General features: G+C 40.1%; 1 protein-coding gene across 9 annotated transcripts in view; it reads right to left on the bottom strand.

The window, feature by feature from the left end:
* LOC111587385 (A-kinase anchor protein 13) overlaps positions 1 to 20,953 on the bottom strand; it is a 107,788-nt gene that overhangs the window by 62,059 nt on the left and 24,776 nt on the right. For all 9 annotated transcript variants that reach the window (XM_055009605.1, XM_055009601.1, XM_055009600.1 and 6 more), the window contains 7 exons: positions 20,178 to 20,331; positions 15,221 to 15,384; positions 14,491 to 14,662; positions 8,355 to 8,538; positions 6,665 to 6,860; positions 4,269 to 6,402; positions 2,779 to 2,864 (listed from right to left, as the gene is read on the bottom strand). In XM_055009605.1, coding sequence (XP_054865580.1) covers positions 2,779 to 2,864; positions 4,269 to 6,402; positions 6,665 to 6,860; positions 8,355 to 8,538; positions 14,491 to 14,662; positions 15,221 to 15,384; positions 20,178 to 20,331 — 3,090 coding nt within the window. The remainder of the gene's footprint in view (positions 1 to 2,778; positions 2,865 to 4,268; positions 6,403 to 6,664; positions 6,861 to 8,354; positions 8,539 to 14,490; positions 14,663 to 15,220; positions 15,385 to 20,177; positions 20,332 to 20,953) is intronic.

Genomic DNA, 20,953 nt, shown 5'->3' with positions numbered 1-20,953 from the left:
AACAAATCAAACTCTCCACCAATCCAAACTCTCACCTTCACTGAGCACCACATGTTTAATAGTTCAAGGAGATAACAGTGAACTAAATAAAGCACCATGTTTGGTTTAAAAAGTGACCAACAGTAAGTTGTTCTGCACAGAGTGAAGAGTGAAGCCAAAAAGTAAATGACTCCCTGAACAACCTCCCAGTCTGCATTGCGTCATCTTTCCACAATCTAAATAGGAGAAACTGCATACATGCACACACAGATTCATACTAAAACAAAGTACAAGAATAAACCTGCTCCATCACTGACTTAACATTACTCTACTTTTTTTTCACAAAATGTCTCCACCGTGTATCATTCTGCCTTCAATAGTCAGTGGTCTGTGGTAATAACTAATTAAATTATGTTCACATGTACCTTTGGCTACTTCAAAAACACATTATACCAAGAATAGTGTCTGTTTTATCTATGTTCAATGAGAGGAACAAAGCAACTAAGAAGGACCCATGATAAAAGCAAGGACACTAATAGAGTTGAAGTGGATGGAAACATCTTCTTGATCAAACTGCACTGTGTCATAACACAAAATTGAAAGACAACACAATACTTCTTTGTTTTTAACATAGCAAAAAAAAAAATACTTGGGTTATTAATACTGTGACAAATAATAATAACAGCAACATTGGTCACCAAATGTGTTTATTGAAAAAGCCTCAACAAGAGCACATTTTCATTTTTGCTCTCTTTTACAGCCCTCACTGCATGCCTCTGTTCATATGAATCCCATTTGCAAAATAATGAGTCTAATCTAAATTGATCTCATTCTCTTTTCTTAAACGTTTCACACTTTTCTGCACTTCAACAGAGTCACAACTGTTGGTGAAAACTATGTTAAGAGCTTTAAAAAGCACTGAATGCTCACTGGGTCAAAGCGCTGCTGTGCCAATTGGCTAACTACAAGCAGCTAAAATATGAAATATAAAATGCAAAGAATGTCACACATACAGAAAGATGCAGGACTAAATTATCTACTGTCTACATAGTTTATATGCTGTCAAAACATTGACACGTTCTTTGTGGTTTTAATTACTTCATTAACCTTGCATGTCATTTCATACAGCTAGTTGTTTCTGCTGCCATATAGATTCTGTTATTTTTTTTTGTTCATTCATTCATTCATTCGGCAGCAACAGTGATCACTAGTCTACAGAAAAATGATTGTAAATGAGCCAGCGTTTGCCATATGTGCTCATTTTCATCTGTTTTGTTTGTTAACCACTTAACTTTTTTTTGAGGTCACCTGGAGTTTCAGCATTCACTACACTTTGTATACATTTTTATTATCTTTAATTTCACTTTACACAACATTTCACATATTATGATATGCACAGAGTGTAATTTAAATCACGATAGTTGACTACTATGGTTCTTCCAATAATATTAATTGTATTCTTGTTATAAATGTCAAACATATTTTGCATGTAAGTATTACTATTATTCAGTGGAAACTAAAATGCTAAAGAAAGGTTGGAACACTAGCATGAATCTAAATTTCTTGTTCATCACAGAAATTCAAAATTTTCAACAGATCACATGGCAGGTCATTAAAACTGGTCAGGAGAAAAAATACTCTAGTGACGCCATTTAGCTTACATCTCCCTCTGCTGGCGTCCCCTCCGTCCTGCACACTGTGCGTATATCCCTCTGCAGTCAAACATCTGGCATTCAGAACAAGCCACTGACCTAAACCACAACCCAGGAATAAGCTGAGCCACTCCAGTCTATGGCTGCAGAGGAATCTGTCAGTCAGCAACATTTCAGAGTAAAGCCTCATCTGCTGAAGATCGCATCCATGTGCTTAGTAATTGAACTGCATAACAAGTCTCCCACAGGATGAAGCAGAGAGAACTTGTAAGATTTTATAGTAAATCAAATGTATAGCTCTTCCATAAAGACACTTCAAAGAGTAATTTATTCCTTGTTGAATGATGGCACTTACCAAAAATACAAAAACCAGGCAAAGCTGCAAGACTTTACTCAAAAGGAAGAATGTTCCAGACAGCTTTCCTCCTGAAATCTCTGCAAATATCTAGTTGGCACATCAAGCTGCTTGTAAAAAAATCTTGCCTTTCCATCTTCCTTCAATTTTTTTGGTGTATTTTTTCACCCTGAATGTTCCTGCCAATCTTTAAAAAAAAAAACCATTAAATTCCTAATACAATGCTAAACACTGTTATTGGTGAAGTAATATCAAAACCTTGCAATTATCCTGCAATGATGACCTGTGTGTACTACTAAAACACAGCAGTAAAACTAGCAATTAAGGGAGCCCACTTAAAATGTATTGATCATGACCTACATGTATCTTTTCATGCATGTTCTAATTAGATTGCACTCAAGCACAAGCTTAAATTTTCTTGAAATCTTCTTAAACTGGATATATTAGAAATCAGTCAGCTGAATCGTGTTCAACATTGCATGTCATCAGAGAGATCTGTTCTTGTTTGACTGAATTAATGACAAACTACAACTATAAATTTGTCTTGCATCACGACAGTGTACTGTTTACTGTACCTGAGAATGTATTATTATTGTTTTTTATGGTAAAGTCTTCAACAAATATTCACCTTGGCCGCATGTTTGCTGCGCGTTTGTTAACATCTTTATACCAAAAGTTGTATAGGGTTTTTAAATGCCTCAACAAACAAAGAGTCATCTTAGACTGGTGTTAATCAACGTCAACAACAAAGCAAAGCTTGATAGACAAAAATAATAGAGACTTTAAGCTTACCGTGGTGATGCCTGTTCCCTCTGCTTGGCCATTTTCTTCCTCTCTTTCTTCATTTACAGTGTCTTCAGACTGGATGACATCCACCTCTGGAGAAGCGCACACCACACAATGCAATCAGTCCAAAGGTAAATCTTACAAGTACAGGAATCAATAGCAAGTGTTTAGAGTAAAAGGAATTGAGACTGGTCTATTATATATTCATTGCAGATGTACTGATCAGTAACAGGCTGTGTGCAAAAGTGAAGTAGCAGCTTGTCTATGTATGTATTAGTTTATGAGTAAAACTTTGCTGAAAGACAAATTTCACTTAGCATTTGAATGGAAAAGAGTTAATCATTTTGTGATGATAAAAACAGAAACCAAATGGTCCAGTTTTTGGTACTACATAATTATGAGAGGGATTAAAGGAATTTATCATGGTATGATTGCATAAGTCAATATGACTTAATGAATGTTAGAGGAAATGAAAAGTCTCACAAATTACTCTCCACAAAAAAAAAGAATTAATGACTGTTTTGTTTTCAGGCATTAACAAGGATTAGATTAAATATTCACGTCTTTATACTCAAACTAGGAAACAACAGAAAGCTTGTCTCTGATAGTTGATAATATTACCTGATGCTAGGCCCCTGTCATGCTGTAAATATATCCACTGATTCATAATGACACCCCACTCTCTGTGTGACGCACAGCCCTAACCTTGTCCTTGACCTCTCTTTATTGGACTTGGGTCCAGTACAATTATTTCAGGTGAGTGAAAATTGCCGACAGAGGAGTGCTGGAAGTCCATTTAAAGACGAGAGATTTTGCAGTTCTCACTTCCTGCTCCAAACTCACATCAGCTGGCTTGTGTATGTTTGTTTTACAAAACCCAGCCTTCTGGCCTGCTCACATGCACTGGTAATGTGACTGCGCCTGCTGACATACTGTAGCCAGAATGTGCATGTCTAACACAGAACATATGAATTTAAATGAAATCACTGCCAGACTAATCATGTCCTACGGTATCAACAATATAAACCAGCTCCATCATTCTTGTTACATAACATTTCAATAACTGTCCCAGCATGAACTGAAGTGGCAAAACTACTGTGCTGATGTCAACCTTTGATGAAATTATTGAGAAAAGACGGCTTTTTTAAAAAATGTAATAATTAAATCTTTCATTTAGCTAAATGCTAAATCTTCATTAGAAGGACAATTAGCCCCCGGAAAGCATAAAGACCAAGCATAACATGTCATCACAACAGCAATATATCACAACAGGATGTCACCCAAAAGCTAAAAACCTCTGTGAGCACAATTATGGTGATCTACATGGCATTTAACTTTGTGGAGCTTTTGCCATTAATCACCAGAAGAGGACTGAATCTGATTTAGCATATTTGCTTAGGAATAAGACTTTGACAAACATATTGCCCTGTGATATATGAGTGTGTGGAACTGGAATAAATCTGAAGAGGGATTGAAATTAATTAGTGTTTACCCACCTTGGATTGCACTGTTGCAGCTCTCCAAGCCTCCATCCACTGCATCATGAGTCTTTGGATTTTCAGTCATCTGGTTTTCAATTTGAGGTTCTTTGGATCCTTCACTATTGGAACAAGGTGGTTCTACTTCCAAAAGACTTCCATCTACAGTGATCTGATTCTCAGGTGACATCTCTTCTGCTGTTATCTCTGAATTATCCTGTAGCAAAAACTGCACACAAATTGCACTGTCCTCTGCTTCCAATACCACAGATTTATCACTGGTGTCTTTCAGCTGAGCATCTTCTTCAACTGGGCCAGTGGCTTTACTCTCTTCTGTGGCAAATACGCCAGATTCAAATAAGACATCACTGCCCAACTCTGAAGCAGAATGTTCAGTTCTTACATTCAGGTCAGAGCTGTTGATCTCTCCAGCTTCACTTTCATCAACCTCCACTGCTGTTGCGTCCTCACTCTCCAACAACACTGGATTTAATGACACATCCTCTTTGGAAAGTTCCGAGGACAGTTTCTCTGCCCCCTTGGGATTCAAAGCCTCCATTGTCTGGATGTTGGGTGACAGCTGTGATTCGGGATCAGTGCCATCCTGGTTGCATTCCGTCACTGTTAGTGCACCAACACTGCCAGGCTCCAAGGGGAGCCCTGCATCCATAGTTAGAGAATGTCTTTCTTTGCTTTCGTTGGGTTGTAGATCATTTGTCTCTTCAATATTGAGTTCCAGTGACAGTTCTGCTACCTTGGTTTGAAGCGAGTCCTGATCATCCGTTGTGCCACCGTCCTGAGTGGGATGAAATATTTCTGATGTAGAGCTTCCAACTGATCTGAAACTTCCATCATCATCACTGGAGAGACCATGGGCCATGCCTGAATCATTATCTGTGCGTCTTTCAGTCGGCATCTTTTCAGATGATAGCTCGCAGTTAAATGATTCTGTCTGTGTTTCTACTACAGAGATACCAGCTGTCCGAAAATCAGGTATATTTTCAGGTTCATCCACAGGCAAATTCTCAATACTGTATCCAGAAGGCTCAGCTACATCTTCTCCATCCAGCTCTTTACTACTCACTGTTTCAGTACAATTCCCAGAATGACAACCAGTTTCTGGAGCCAAGCCCCACTGCTGCTCTGTAGCGTAATCCCTACCAGCTGTTTCCTGGTTTTGTTCTAGGCTGTTTATATCTGGTGGAGGTTCCCCCTCACGGAGGCCTTCTATCAAGAGACACGGAACAGCAGATTTAGGTTCCTTGATTACATCACCACAGTCTATCAGCGATGGGTTGGGGAGGTCCTTTGGAGTTGACAGAGGGTCTGTTAACCCTTCAGACTGTATTTTGTCTTCATCTAGAAAGAGTTCGTCACAGAGCTCTTGGCGAAATTTTATTACTTCCTTCTCGACATTCCCTCCTTCCTGGCAGCATTCCTTCATTTCAGAATCAGACGTATCTGAAACCTGGGAGCAATCTGAAGATGGCGACTGACCCATGACTGAAGCTTTCGTATCGTCACTGGTCGTTTTGAGGTCTGTTGACTCTGAGTTGGTTTCCTCCTCCCTGCTCCTGGCAGTGCTGTCCTCTGCTTCCTGCTCGGATCTGTCCTCTCCCTTCTTGGCCTCCTGTCCTTCCCGGATCACAGCCTCTCCTCTATCAGTTTCCTCTGCCTGTTTACCACAACCTGATGGTGGCAGGATTCCCACAGTGACGCTTTCCCCTTCAGCCTCACTTGGTGCTCTGTCACTCCTGCCACACAAACTCAAACTCTGGGTGGAAACAACAGTCCGTTCTCCCTCCTCCTCTGCTTGGCAGTGCTCTCCCTCAGTGTTTGAACTAAGACACACCCAGTCCTCTGGGGGTCCGAGGCCATGCTCCTGGGGGCGTATTTCTGATGTTGGAGTACTCACAGGCAAACCTCTGTCTTTCTCTGCATTCCCATTCTCAGCAGGCCCACATTCAACAGTGCTGCTGTTTTCCAGTGGGCAGTTTTCTGCCCTGCTCCCTTCAGTTGTTCTGTCCAAGTACTGTGATGCTGTAGCAGGCTGCTGGAGTCGCTCCAGACAGGTTAGCTCCGTTTCTACAGCATCAAAACATTCAGCAGCAGTGTGCAGAGAATCAAACTGCAGCTTCAGTACAGAAAGTCCCTGCAGAATACAGAAAAAGAGGAGGATAAATGTTAGCTTTCCCTTTACAGAAACCAACAGAACTGCTCTCTAGTTCTTATCAAGAGCCAACTCTGTGATTGCATAAGGTGTTCCACTGGTTATACAAACGAAGTTTGAAGGTTAAAAAATGAGGCCAGTGAAAAGATAAACAATCCAACAATGTTCGGCAGCAGCAAAGCTCCTAAATAAAGCCAATATGAATGGAGATAGCGTGCTAAAAGGGCAGGGTGGCGTGAGTCACCTTGGCATGGAGATGGCGTATCAAGTGCAACAGCTGCTCCACACTCTTCTGAAGGGTCGGAGCATCATGCCCAGGGTGGATGTTCAGCGTCAGAGTGTGTGTGTTCAGTCTGGGAAGATGGCAAAACACCCGAGCGACCGTAGAGACCAGCTGAACAGTCTCAGTCCCTTTGTCCGTCTCAGCATCCGCCTCAGCCCTGCCGTGAAATAAACACTTAGATCACCCTGAAGAGTCTATAGTAGGATTGGCTAACAAAAAACAGAACTGCATTTGAGAGAAGGTTTGAACAGCCAGACCACATTAGTTTTCCTTCAATTATCCAAGAAGTTTAACTGTTATAAACTCCACTTTATTCTAGGAGTTTAGCAAGTAGTCAAGCAACCCGATGGAGTTTCCATCAAGTATCTAGTAAATGTAAAAAAAAAAACAAAAAATCCAGACACTGTGGCCAGTGGAACAAAAATGATACCTTCCTTCCCAGCAGTAAAATACACCCTGATATACCCTTTTTAAGACCACTCCTAGTTGATAAGCTTTCCAAGAAACCATCCCCTCCTTCTTGCATTTGCTATAAGTGTTGAAGGTAAAGTATGTGCAGTGTTTCTTTTCATAAAGATAGCACTGTATAGGGGAGACACCTCCCAGTCAGAGAGATCTGTTTGCGTAATCCTGGGTGGATTGCATTAGCTCTGAGCGCCGGCAGCTGAGGTAACCAGCCAGGCTGCAAGTGACTTCACTTTTCAAGAGGGAAATGTAATTACCAGCACATAAAGAGAGAGCTGGAGGTTGTAAAGCAACTTCAGTGCAAGCTTGGCAACAGGAACGCTCACTAAGTGGTAGTTGTCTTTCAGCTTGTGGCATCTTCATTTTGACTTAAGTGAAAACTATTCGGCAACAAATAAGGAGACTGCTTAAAAGACATAAAAGTGGTCCATTTCCACTTAAAGCTATGTCTCAGCCCATTTACTATAAAGCAGTTTTTTCATCCACAGCTTAATGATTCACTATAAAGGAATGAGAGAATTTGACCTCACTAGTCACTCAGAAAGAAGGCATTAGAAACGATAATTCCTGCAACTCTAAACTAAACATATACATCCCTTTGCCATTAAACTGTGCAGAGACAAGACTGCTGTGTGTTTGAATTAATGCAGAGATGTGCATAGTGAGATGTTGGAAACCACGACAGGTTAGCAAACGCAGCATCAAGGCTTTTGTGTTGCAAAATAGTTTCCCATCACTCTGGATTGTCTCGGAACAATGCTGGCAACCCACAAACTTTTCAATTTGCCCTCAACTATCCGACTGCAGCTGAAAGTGCTAAGCTAGGCTGCTGCGTGGCTTCATGGTGATGCTCTTTGAATACTTCTATTGTTCTGTGAAGACAACAAACAAACACCATTCATATAAATAAAGGAAGAACCACGCTATTTGACCTCTGATACGTTGACATGCAATTGTTTGTATAGAGAAGGGGGCAATGTTCACTGAAACTCAGCGCTGTCACAAAGTTTGAGAACAGTTTGGACAAACTGACAGACCTTTTGTTGCTGAGAAACAGCCTGTTTCCGTAGTCAGGATGTAAAATATTAACTTGATTGTTTTTGATTCAAAACTGAAAATAACTTTTCTGTAACCGTATAATCTAAACAGCCTTTGCTCATCATTAAAGGATAATCTTGGTGCTTACTTTGTAAGGAGCTCATGGAGGCATTCGTGTCCTCGTAATGCCGCGATAGCAGACGGAGTGTAGCCTTGTCTGTTGGACAATCGCAGGGCTTCTCTGGCTCCAGGCTGCTGCAACAAGAAGTGCGTAACACGAAAGAGACCTCGACGTGCTGAAAAATGTAGCAGAGTCTCCTGGGGATTCAGGTCTGAGGAAGAGACAGAAAATGGGAAATACATAAATAAATACAGAAAGAATGAAAAAAGAAAGTGCAGCAGTCCAGGCAGCCAATTTGTGGTGCAGTAGCCGACATACCATCACTTGCGGCAGCTTGGCAACACCACAGTGCCTCCTAATTAAACCAGTACAGGATCCACAGTGGCCCAGTAAACAACAGACCTTTACACATTTACAGACGGATAAAATCATAGCTTGTCCCTGTCAAGCTGCCTTCAACAACGGACCCACTCAAATATTTGTAGGCCAAAACTTTCTCTTTTTGCATAAATCCACTATGTAAGCTGACTAATTGTGCATGAAATTACAGAATGTGTCAAGATTTTGACACTTCCAGTGACTAGGAAAAGCCTCTAAAATAGCATCTTCCATGTGATAACAAAACAAACAAATCACAGCAACTAAAATAAAGTGACTAAATCAAACAACACCATTTCATTTCAGCAAAGGTGAGCCACATACAAGTGCCCTAAACTCCCATTTTTAATTTAAGTCCATTATAGTCTCAGTATATCAGTCAAAGTCCTAATAACACCATCAAACACTGAAACCCTCCCCTTTGAACATCCACAAGACAATAACAGAGATTCATGGGCACCCACACACACACACATACGTGCACCTCCATCTTTCTGCCAAAGCAACAGGTTGCCAGTAATGCATCCTCCAGTGCTAAAGCCTGGCTGAGCGGTTGGTGGCTGTTGGAGATCTTCTCATCTCAAGTTGAATCTGTGTAATTAAATCTCTCTCTGTGTTCTCTGGGAGAGATTATGAAAACATTGCCGGGTCTACAGGAGTTGCCCAAACTTTTCTGTTAATATTAATCTCTTTTACTGCCCAACCACTGGCAAATTTATAGTCAATTTAAAAGGGCATGCTGACATAAGGATGCCCTTGTTTAAATGAGTGGGAAGTTGAGTCCTGGAGTGCAATAAATGATAAATTCACCATGAAAAGAAGAACATACAGATCACTAGAGAGCAATAAAAACTGCAATAAGTCAAAACTGACAAATTAAAACACTAGACAACATTGCAAGCTTGCTAGTTCGATATAATGTTCAACTTCAGTACCCAGATGTCTTGTAATGCAGAGTCAGTAAACTGCACCTAGAATGCAAATGTTTATCAAACCAGCAGGTCTGTGGTTATTTATGGTGACAGAAAACTAATTAGATTTTTATTCTTCAGATTTCATTTGTCACTGCCTATGAGCAGAGGATTTTCTTCCTCCAGTGCTCATATACCAAACCAGGTATTTATTTGAATGAACAGGAAAAACCTAATAGTTTTTTGGTTAGAAACAGACAAGCAGTTCTACATAGCACCTCCTCGGTGATTCCTTGTAAGACTATTTAACTCTGCCTTGTGCAGCTGCAAGATATCATCAGTTGGAAAAGAGTGAAATAAAAGAAAAAACCTACTAAAAACTGCAACAGAACAATGAAGCGGGCAGAAAACACATTTCCTCTGTTTCCAGCACAACAATAATCATTAGACAACTTCTACAATGCTGGTTGTGTATGCTGATGAGAGGCTTCAGTCCATTTCCCGCGGGCCAGTCTGAACCAGCCTGCCCTAATGAACCTCAAGATAATTGGTCAAATTTAATGCTCTACTTGGCCGAGCTGGGCTGGAATGTGAGGTGCCAAACAGCAGCAGGAAATGCTTTGCAGCCAAGTTTGTTGATGGTTCCTAAAAAACTGACAGCTGTGTCATTTCCATACTCTTAGACTCAACTTGCAGTTATAGCTAACTGTTGCAGTGTTGGACTTGCCAGCACAAAGTTGCTTAACAGAATGTTTGGTCAGTATGAGCCAACAAAGCAGTTTCTAATATGACTTGGCAAAGATCCTAGCTAGATGGCTGCTAGTTAGCTTTACCAGTTATGCAATGGGAAAGTGTTTTTCGTACTTCTTATCAAGCGGCAACCTCCAGTTTTGAAAACTTGAGCCAATGCAGAAGTGCCAAAAACTGTGGTTCACTGAATAGCCAAAATGTGAATCAATCCCTGGAAAACCCCACTGTTAAAATGCCCATTTTTAGAGCAAAAATACATATATACAGCCTGGTACAAAGAACTGTGTTGGTTTCTAAAGCTAATTACCCCATTTGTGACAAATGTCTATATATACGCTCCTTCTTTTCTAATTTTTTGATAAGTCCAGAGACAGGGGGAGTTAAGCGCTGCCAGGATGGTAAAGGCTGGATCCTCCTCACTGAGATTCAAAGATTGTACCTCAGCAAACCTGTGGTTGACTTCACAGAGCATCTTACGTCTTTATATTCAGTCTAAGCTTCTTATCCAGTCATATTATTCTTAATCCAAAGTGTTCATTTTTCTCTTTTTCAACATACCAAAACCCAAAGGTATTGAGCCTAAAACAACTTAAAACAGAAGAAAGCATGAAATCCTGAAATTCTCTACATGGCAGTATCAGTCTGTCTGTCAGTGCACAACACTGATTGAGACTGATGGATGGACGGCAGTGAAATTCAGTCCAATCAGGGCAACTAGAGAATGAATCCAACTTTGGCAAGAACCTAAATTTTCCTCCAGGGTCACCATAAACTCTTTAGGTTTTATGTGAAATATCTTAACAACTAGAAACATTTTTAAAGTAGTGCCATCATCATTCACTGGTTAAAAAATTGAATACCATTTCCATCAACTTCAGGAGACAATATGTTTGATGGTAATTGGCAAATATTTGCTTAAGCACTATACTAAGATGGTTAATACAATAACCATTATATCAAAAAAAGCATCAGTATAATATCAGCAATACTGAGAATGTCCGAGTGCTGACACTATCATTAAGGACATGGAACTGCTGTGCTTCACACAGGTGCGAGCATGGTTGAAGACTAGTAAGTTTTCAAAAGGTTTGGTGAGTTTTGTGGAAATTACCTTTTGCATTTGTTAAGGTATATACTGAAGTGGTACAGACAGACAACCCTGAGGATCCAGATAATTTCACCTTGAATTTAGTTACCTCCTCAAAACTGGAGAATCAGTTGGAAATTGTTAACTATTTTTAATAACAATCACAGTTCTTTCCAGGTGAAGAGAATTTTCCAGACGACAACAAATGGCTGGATATGGTGAGATCAGTGGTTGCAGCGTGTCCACAGCGTGAGGAATGACTGAGATAAACCACCGTCACCTCCACCTATAGTCTGCTGCTATCCATCATCTGACAGATCTGATAAATGGAGAGCAGCGTTGTGCTCCTCTTCCCTCCCTGCAGTTCACCGCAGCTGAGCGTCTTGTATTGAAGCAGTGACATATTGTGAAGCACAACCTATTAGAGCACACATCACTCACCACAGCTGGAAGCCGCCTTCCACATCGACATCATGACAGCTGACTTCAATGCAAAGGAGCCTATGTGTGTGTATCCATCTTTAGAAAGCCCAGACATTTTTCACGGTAACAAGTGGATCTTAGTCTATCAAAATCGGGAGGGAGGTCATTACCGAAATTTTGATTTGATGAGTTTCCTTTTTCGACTAGAAAACCAATAATGAATAAAACACTTTAAGTACTGTGTGGGTTTTCAATCTCCGCAATACATTTCCTGAGTCTTCGTTTTTTTTGCCAGTTATTTCTGAAATTTTGCTGCTTCTTCTGGTTTGGTCTAATTTCCAAATCCAAGTTAAACCATAAGCTATTATCTTAGCAATAGCCAGAGGCAGAGGCAGCGCTCTAACTACTCCCAAAAGTCTTGTTTATGCTATTTCACAGTAAGCAATCACCTCGCAAAGTTTATCATCCACATCGGCTCGTTTGGCTTCCTTTAACTGATTAAAATCATCACAGTCAATAGCTGGAGAAAATTGGCACTTTAGTTTTAATAAAAATGTATGTTTGTTTGCACTGACATAGCTGTTTCTCACAATCCAAAGTGCTGTCTGCTATGGCTGCAGCACAGGGACTCAGCACTGCTTGTTCATACTAATACCACAGTATGATGCAAGTCCATAGAGATGTGCTTTAGATTCTGTAAATATAAGCTACCAATTACACTAACCACACTGACATCAACCTTTAACTTTCACTCATAAAAGGTGTGTATGTCCTCTCAGTGTCAAACAGAGCTCAATGGATGATTAAAAAAAAATCACTCATCTATAAGTAAAAATGTTTCAGCTGTATATATGATTTGTTGATATAGTACCTAAAAGGTTTTCTCTTTGGCTGTTGCTTCAATCAAAATTAAGTTTTAGTTCATGTTCTGCATTAGATTTTATTCAACACTATCACCACTAATTGGATACATACAAGGGCACAAAGACCATGGTACTGGACCCTACAGTTGACAGGCTGGCAATTACATCACTCCCTGTGAGCTCCAGACCTCCAGCTCATGTCCCTATTATGCCACAGAATGCAGGAAGCTCTTTCTGCTGCTTCTATGGTCCTGCGTAGAGTTGTTATCCTTCATCTCTCTGATATTCCCAGTGCAGTGAGTATCAACAGCGTAGACTGCACTGGGAGGCCTCCACACCCAGCTTTGACAGCAAGCTCTCCTTGCACTCTCTTGCACTCCTGGACAAAGTCCTAGTACTTCGTATCTTCCCTTTAATGGGCTTCATCACACCTTTCCTCCCATGAGATAGTCAGTTCAACCAGGATGACCTTCTTCGCCTGTTCATACCAGATGACAACGTCCGGCCTTAAGGCTGTTTGGACAATATCACCCTCATCTCCACCAATGGCAGGGTCCACACTCATTTTTTCCTTTCGTTTTTTTCAGCTTTTCTACACAAGACATCCAGTATAATAACTAACCAAGTATCACATCACCTCTGTGTGGTATCTCTGTTACAGCTGTCTTGTATTCTATTTACATTTCTGAGGAGACACATGTCAGCAATGGCATAGCCTACGGCAGCTACATGCATAAGCTATATAACAACAAGCTGAGATGCTGGGAGAAAGAATGAAAGGTAGATGCCACAAGTCCCTGCTCATATTTTGAAGAAGCAGAAGAGCAATCTGTGTGCACAGGTGAGCCATTACTACAGATATCTCTGGCATGGACTATGTTGGCTGGTCAAAAAAAGACTTGGACTGCATCATGTGCTCCAATTTTCTATGAAATTGTATGTTTAGTATTAAATAAAGAACAAGCAAAAACTTTGGTGATTTAAATCACATGCTAGATAGTAATTAATGCTTGGTTTAGTTAGCTGATTTATATTTACATACTCTAAAGGTCAGTCAGAAGTGGTACCCTAATATTATTCTTCCCAAAAGCTGTGTCATAACCAATTTCAGCCAAGTGTTTCAAACCGGATAACTTCTACTCTCATGCAGACCATGATTATCTGTCAAGTGTCTGTCAAGAGCTGACTGTGATTAACCCAAACATGACTGGTCCCACTGTCTCAATGTCAAATGTGTTCTGCTCCACTGATCTACTGTAGTAACAAGGGATATGCATGAGAGTGAATGAGCAATACAAAAACGAGCCACGACATTCATCTATACAGGCAGATGCTAAATGACAGTCATTTCTACGAACACACAATGCAAAACACACACGTACACAGATAGACATCCTGGAAACAATACACTGTATGTTACATCTCTGTGCTTCGCTACACTAATGAGCGACCAAATCTTGCTGTTTTGACATGTAATTTTAGTGTTCCTCATGAGTCAAGCGGTTTTGAAAATGCTGCAACATAATGCTGAATGCTTCATTGATATCTGGTCTACACTATGAAAGATACTGCATGTAACACACAGACAAACACACAAACAGAGATGCCATACATGTCATTATGTCTGTGTGGTGACTATAATTTGTCCGTATATTCCTGCATCTGTGCAGAGACAAACTGTCTGATTCTCTGACATTTTACTGTTTCAGTAAATTACATGGCACAAACAGTCCACTGCCCTCCAGTCTCACCAGTGCTGTTGGTTAGTTTGTTTCCCAGTAAGCTCCATCCTGAAGGCAGAACGAGGTGGTGAAGGGCCAGCGCCAGGCTCTCGTCCAGACGTTCACACTCCTGCAGGGGAATCTGACACTCATCCAGCAGCAGTGCCCCGTCGAGGCCATCGACCCGGCCCGCTGTGCTCACCTGTGTGGAGGGTGATTACAGAGATGAGTCAAGCTTTACAGAGAAGGAACTGAGGCTTAGTCTAATGGAAGAATTCCCTTTAAGATGCTCAGCATAAGAGCATTAACAAAATACCTATGAATAATGAAAAATGGAAATGTAGGAAGACACATTCGCCAGCGTGCATCGGCACTGAGCTCAATTTGATGCTGTGCTGTGTTGACAAAAACAAAGCATGTTCAGATTTTTCAAGTAAAAAACATCTCATTAGAAGATTTAAATTTGAATGCTAAAGGAAGTTATTACATCTTGTCCTCATACTTGGCAAAGTAAACTCAATATTAAATTTCTGTGGGATGATAAAGAACTCAATAATTGAAAGCCAAGGACTGTCAGACATTACGCCTTGTCAGGGAAGAAACAATAACATGGCAGTCTTTGTTTTACTGTCAATCCGCCCACATTGCTGTATCACTTGTAACCAGTGGCAACCACATTTTTCTATTCTGTCATAAGCTTCAGTTTTTGTGTTATTTTACTGCTGACAGTGGAATAAAAATGACTCGTCTTCTTGCTCACCAGAAACTGGGCCATGTCAAAAGCCAAATCCTGAACAAAGCTGAATCGATGCTCAGCCAATGGTGCCACACGACCCAGGCAGGACTTTGGGTCCTCTGAGGCCTCAGGGATGCCTCGCGTGAGTGAACACAAGGTGACCAACACCACCTCACAGCAGTCGTGAGCTACAAGACAATATGAGGAGGGACACAGAAAGAAAGGGTGAGAAGAGGGAGAAAGAGGAAGAGAGAGTAGGCGGTTCTGTAAGGGACTCTGCTGTAGCTGATAGCATTTTTCACAGTGATTAATAGGTTATGCTCTATACCATCAGTGTGTCTGTGTACATGATTAAAATTGCCTTTTATAATGTTAACTTTGACCATAAGCAATTGGCTACGCACTTGTATTAAAGTTCCCATCCCGTCATTGATTTAACCCCTAATCTGCAACCTAATATTAGTTGCAGCTTATATGATTTTTGTTACAGTTCAGTCAACACAATAACTTGCAGAAGGTTTATCAACAATAGAAAATAGTAAATAAAACAACTTACAATGCCTATAAAAAGTATTCACCCCCCCTTGGATGTGTCACCCTTTTGTTGCTATTACACAATAAATCATGGCCAATATAATTTGACTCACTTCTTTGTATCATAGTTATATATTTGTGATGTTTTTCCCCTAAAATAATCCCTTTCTACCTCAACCCTCTGAACCTCAAGCAGTTTCAGGGTGTTTTTTGGTACCATCACATTTTTACTCACTGTGGGTTCATTTTTTTATGGTAAAGACGAGTCCTGCACCTCTATGGAAATAGCACAACCATGGTTAAAAGTAGGAAAGTTACAGATATATGAAGTTATAATGCCTGAATCATAAAAACAAGAAATAACAGAACTTTAATTTTGCTGACAACTGACAACAATAACAACAAAAAAAGAAATGGAATCACTGTGGACAACATATTTCCATGGTCCAACAGGTGTTATAATTAGTGGATAAAATGGCTCTACATATTATAGATATTGCATCTGCTCTGTAAAAACAGAGCTTGCGGTTCAGCCGAAAAGTCCCTTTACTCACATGACTGTGGGCTGCAGTTCATGCAGTCATGGGTTCCCGGTTGCACCAAGAAGTGCAGAATTTTTGTTCTTTACACAATCTGGTTATTAGCTGTTAGCTTGCTGCAGCTAATGTGGTGACTTTTGCTACAGTGCAGTCAACAACACAATAACTGACAGAAGGTTCATCAACAATAGCAATTAGTAAATAAATCATATAAAACATGCAACCTGTAAATCCTGTGGGGGGGAAAAAAAAACATCTTTAGGAGGCAAAAGGGCTGAAAACCAAAGCAGACAGTCAACAGAGTGGATGTAAGCTAGAGAAAGAACATGCTGACTACGCTCTCATTTAAAAAAAAACTTTTCTCATTTTAATTCACAAACCTTTTTCAGCTGCAGACACTTTAACACACCTCAGCGGATAAATGACAGTTGTAAAAAAATTGCATGTTTGACTAAGTGCAAGATGAATTTTATTAAACAGCAAGCTGCTTCAGTTTCAGGGCCCTGGCATTGTGTGTGCGGACTCACTGTGGTGCGTCCCAGCACACCTGAACACAACACAGTTATTACGAGTCAGTCGCAAATGTTATTAGTAACTCCTGTGCTTTTCGAAATGTGAGTTTATTAATGCAATGAGTCAAACTCAGGGCAAGATGGTCAAGCTTATATTTCACTTTTAAATTTAACATCAATTATGTCCTTCAATTATTTAATTGTACAATTAAGTAGCTATTGTTCAATTTTGTGGGCACTACTCATGTGAAATGGCAAATCCACTGTGTGACAATAATGTACAATAATGAGGTACAACAGAGTGCAGACCTGCACTGTTAATTTAAACCCTAATTACTAAATATTTTTCAGACTATTACTTTACTTAATGACACGTGTGTCCAATTTAACTAATAGCCATTCAGTCACAACTCAAACATGGCCCGGCAACAAATATTACAAATGCAACGTGTTATCAGCTAAATGAAACTTCATGCAAATGACTTTTCAGCTGTCACAACAAAAATAATGCACAGAGGACTGCAGTCTGCACACATGGCCAGTGTCAAAACACTCAGAACACAGGGAATAAAGGCTCTGCATCAATGCTTTGTAAATACATACAGTGCTGACAGATTTCCAGGATCTAATTTATTGGATATTACGTGACGTTCTGCTTTAATTTGCTTTCGTCTCAAATGCCTAGTCAAACGCTGTGGATATTGCACCTTGGTATTCTACTCTCTCCAAAAAAACAACAAGAGCGGAAAGTCCAATACTCTCTGCATCAGGAACAAAATTCTGAACATGCCGGATTCATTCATTTGCCAAGCCTTCCTATTATGTGCTAGGGTCATATTTCAATGCAAATAGTCAGACAATAAATAGCAATACATATTAGCATTGATAAATAATAATGCTCAAATTAATTGCTCAAGAGCATCTAAATCCAAGCCAAAGTAGTGTGTTAGCGAGTCCACAACCATTTTCCCAGGCCACATCGGAATTCTATCCCGCGACCTTCTGGTCAGTCACAAGTTCAGTCCACTGGAGCTCAGAGTGGTCTGATGGAGGAAGCAGTGAGGCAGAGCTAATCTATTAGAAGACAGTAACACCTCCACCTATCCCCCCCTCAGATGACTGTAATTCAGTCAAGCTCTTAACAAGATAAAACTGTTTATCATGTCCTGCCTTCTTTTTTCCCTGTCTGGAAGGTGGACATTTGAGGAAAACATCGACTTCAAGAATATCTTTCCCACTTAAGATCATATTTCATGTCTTTCCTGGCATTTTGTCCACATCCACTATTGTTACAGTGACAACTACATTGTAATATTCCAACCTGTTTTCTGTGTGCAATCTTTGACGCTTTCAGTGCTGCCTGTTGTTGCTCATTCATTCACCTTAGAGAAAGTAGCTCTTATAAACAACAATGGCTAAATATGTTCAATTTTGCAAGTAGAAAAAGGAGCACAAGCTCCATGAGCCAGAATGAGTCAGACTCTAGAAAACCTACAGTGAGAGGATTTTTCTCTCTCTCTCAAACACAACAATAGTTTCAAGATGAGGACAGGGGTAGTGGATGATTTACCGTTTTTAACTGCAATAATAACTGACAACCTCCGCACTTTCTGTGTGATGTGAGGGGAGAATAACACCATCCTCTTCCTGCATACAATTATTTTTTTTCTGTCTGTACTCTTGGCAAGCTTTACTACTTCTTAATACTCATTTTGGCAAATGCATACAGGGTTATAGAGAAATAGCCAACCAATAATCACTTTTGACTGATGTTTTGATTATGCATCTTAACCATGTGATCCCCAAAGGCCACTGGTGGGTTTAAAAGGCATATTGAAATTTTGAAAACTGTCAGAATTACACCATTTATCAGTCAGAAACTGGAAAAACAGAAAAATCCTTGGATCTTTGACACTACTTTATCTAGTCATCTAGGATTTAGAAATTTAACCTTTTGTCAGATCTAAGCTGAAAACTGTGACATTTTATACATCCATCATCTGTACCGCTTAATCCTCATTAGGGTCGTTGGTGGGCTGGAGTCTATCCCAGCTGACTTGGGTGAATGCAGGGGACAACCTGGACAGGTCACCATTCCACCGCAGGTCTATACATACAGACAAACAATCACACTCGCATTTACACCTACGGGCAATTAAGAATAATCAATTAACCTCAGCATATTTTTAGACTGTGAGAGGAAGCCAGAGTATCCGGAAAAAAATCCACCCATGCACAGGGAGAACATGCAAACTCCATGCAGAAAGATCCTGGGAAAGCCGGGACGCGAACCAGTCATCTTCTAGCTGTAAGGTGAAAGTGCTAACCACCACGCCACTGTGCAGCAGCGACATTTCATGATTTACTGTTTTTTTTGCATTTGCATTTTTTTTTTGCAGTAACCACCTTCTGCAAAAAAAATTAAAAATCTGCACTCTGACACAACTGCAAAGCAATGACTCCCAGTCGTGACAAAAAATAAGGACTTTGGCAATGTGCATTATGTGTTTACAAAGAGCAAATAGGAGACAAGCATTGAAATAAAATAAAAATGTAAATAGTATGAGAAACACCACTTTTTCCCAGCATTAGTAACAATTGGAAATAGCTATACATGTTGATTTTACATTTTTGTAAAATCATTAAAGAAATTCAACAGTTGTATGCCTTTGCGTGTATTTTTAATGGCATTATATCTAAATTATAGCGCACAGAAGACATTTGACTTCTCTCTACTTCTGACCATGGTTGTGCTGTTTCCATGGAAGTGTAGGATTTGCTGTGAAGAGCGACCCCACAGTGAGTAAAAATGTGACAGCCGCAAAAAAACACTCAAACAACTTGTAGTTCAGAGGGTTAATTGCATTTCGCGACCTGTAGTTGCACATGTATAATGACAATAAACTTGAATCTAATCTCTTTTTTGAGCATTTTGACTGTATCTTGATTCTATCTTTAAAAGTACATCACTGGCAAGCCACTGGCCAGACACTCAGATATAATCTTACGCTATTCAATACAACTGCTGTCATAAAGTCTACTTATATCATGCCTGTAAAAGTTCAGCATGGATGTCTGCCCTATATCAGGTGTCTCCAATTCTCTGCCCCCCTCATGTATGTAAATACTAATGCTCCACAGAACAATAAAAGACTGTACAGGTGCTAAAATGGCCACTCACTGTATAATATACCTTTATAGCATTTATATTTTAGTGGTAATTTATCCAAGCTAGCTTACATGAAAGTACCTGCGAAGCAGTTAACATGGACAGACACAACAGCAGAATTCAAATTAGATCTAGCATGTATTAAATACTACAGGTGGAGCTGCCCCCCCACAAGTCGATTTGAGGTGACCAGGAAGGTACAAGGCACTGTGGGTGGGGTGGCTTACGGGGACACAGCGCCTGCAGGGTGCCATGACTGCTCCTTAGGGTGCTGGTCAGGTGCCTCTGTGTACTGCCAGCAAACAGAAGGAAGTAGTCGACGCTCTGCTCATCTGCAGCCAGCTCTTCATCAGCGAGCTGCACTGTGATAACACAATGGCCCTGCAGAAATAGGCGGAGAGAAAGAGGAAGGAAGACGGAAAAAAAGGAACACAAAGAAAGAGAGAGGAAGCAAGAAAAATCAACAGACATTAAGAGAAGTGTCCAAACAAATTTTCACATATTATTATTCAACTGCTAGATTGGAGGAAATGATGGCTTGCTGTAAATCTGAATTGTGTTTTACTTATTTGATAAAAATCAATACAGCATAACAGACAAGATAGTATACTTTCTGACCAGGTTGGCTGATGAAATGCTGAACCCCTGCAAGTAGAATAATGCAACTGGATTAAGTTTAAGAGAAGCTCTTGTTGGTGCAATAAAACAAGCACATCAATGCTTAATTAAGGGGAACACAAATGCTGTTCATGCTCACTAAAATTCAACTTGGCCAGTCCTATGAGAAGTAAATAGCTCTAAATAACTGAAATTGAGTACAAATGCATTTAGATGTGATTTATCAAGCCATGCACCACCTGCTTTAGTAACACAAACGCATCCATTAAAGACAGGTTAGGGAGAGTCTGTGTGTAGCATGACAAATTCAATCTCTAACAATAACAATTAAGGTTATTTTGGTAGATTGCAGTGACAGGTGTGAACTACACTCCTTGAAGTATCT

Source organism: Amphiprion ocellaris, chromosome 1 (genome assembly GCF_022539595.1).
Source record: "Amphiprion ocellaris isolate individual 3 ecotype Okinawa chromosome 1, ASM2253959v1, whole genome shotgun sequence".
In the NCBI taxonomy this organism is placed as follows: Eukaryota; Metazoa; Chordata; class Actinopteri; family Pomacentridae; genus Amphiprion; species Amphiprion ocellaris.
Note: the sequence above shows the minus strand (reverse complement) of the source record. Positions and strands in the feature narration are given on the sequence as shown.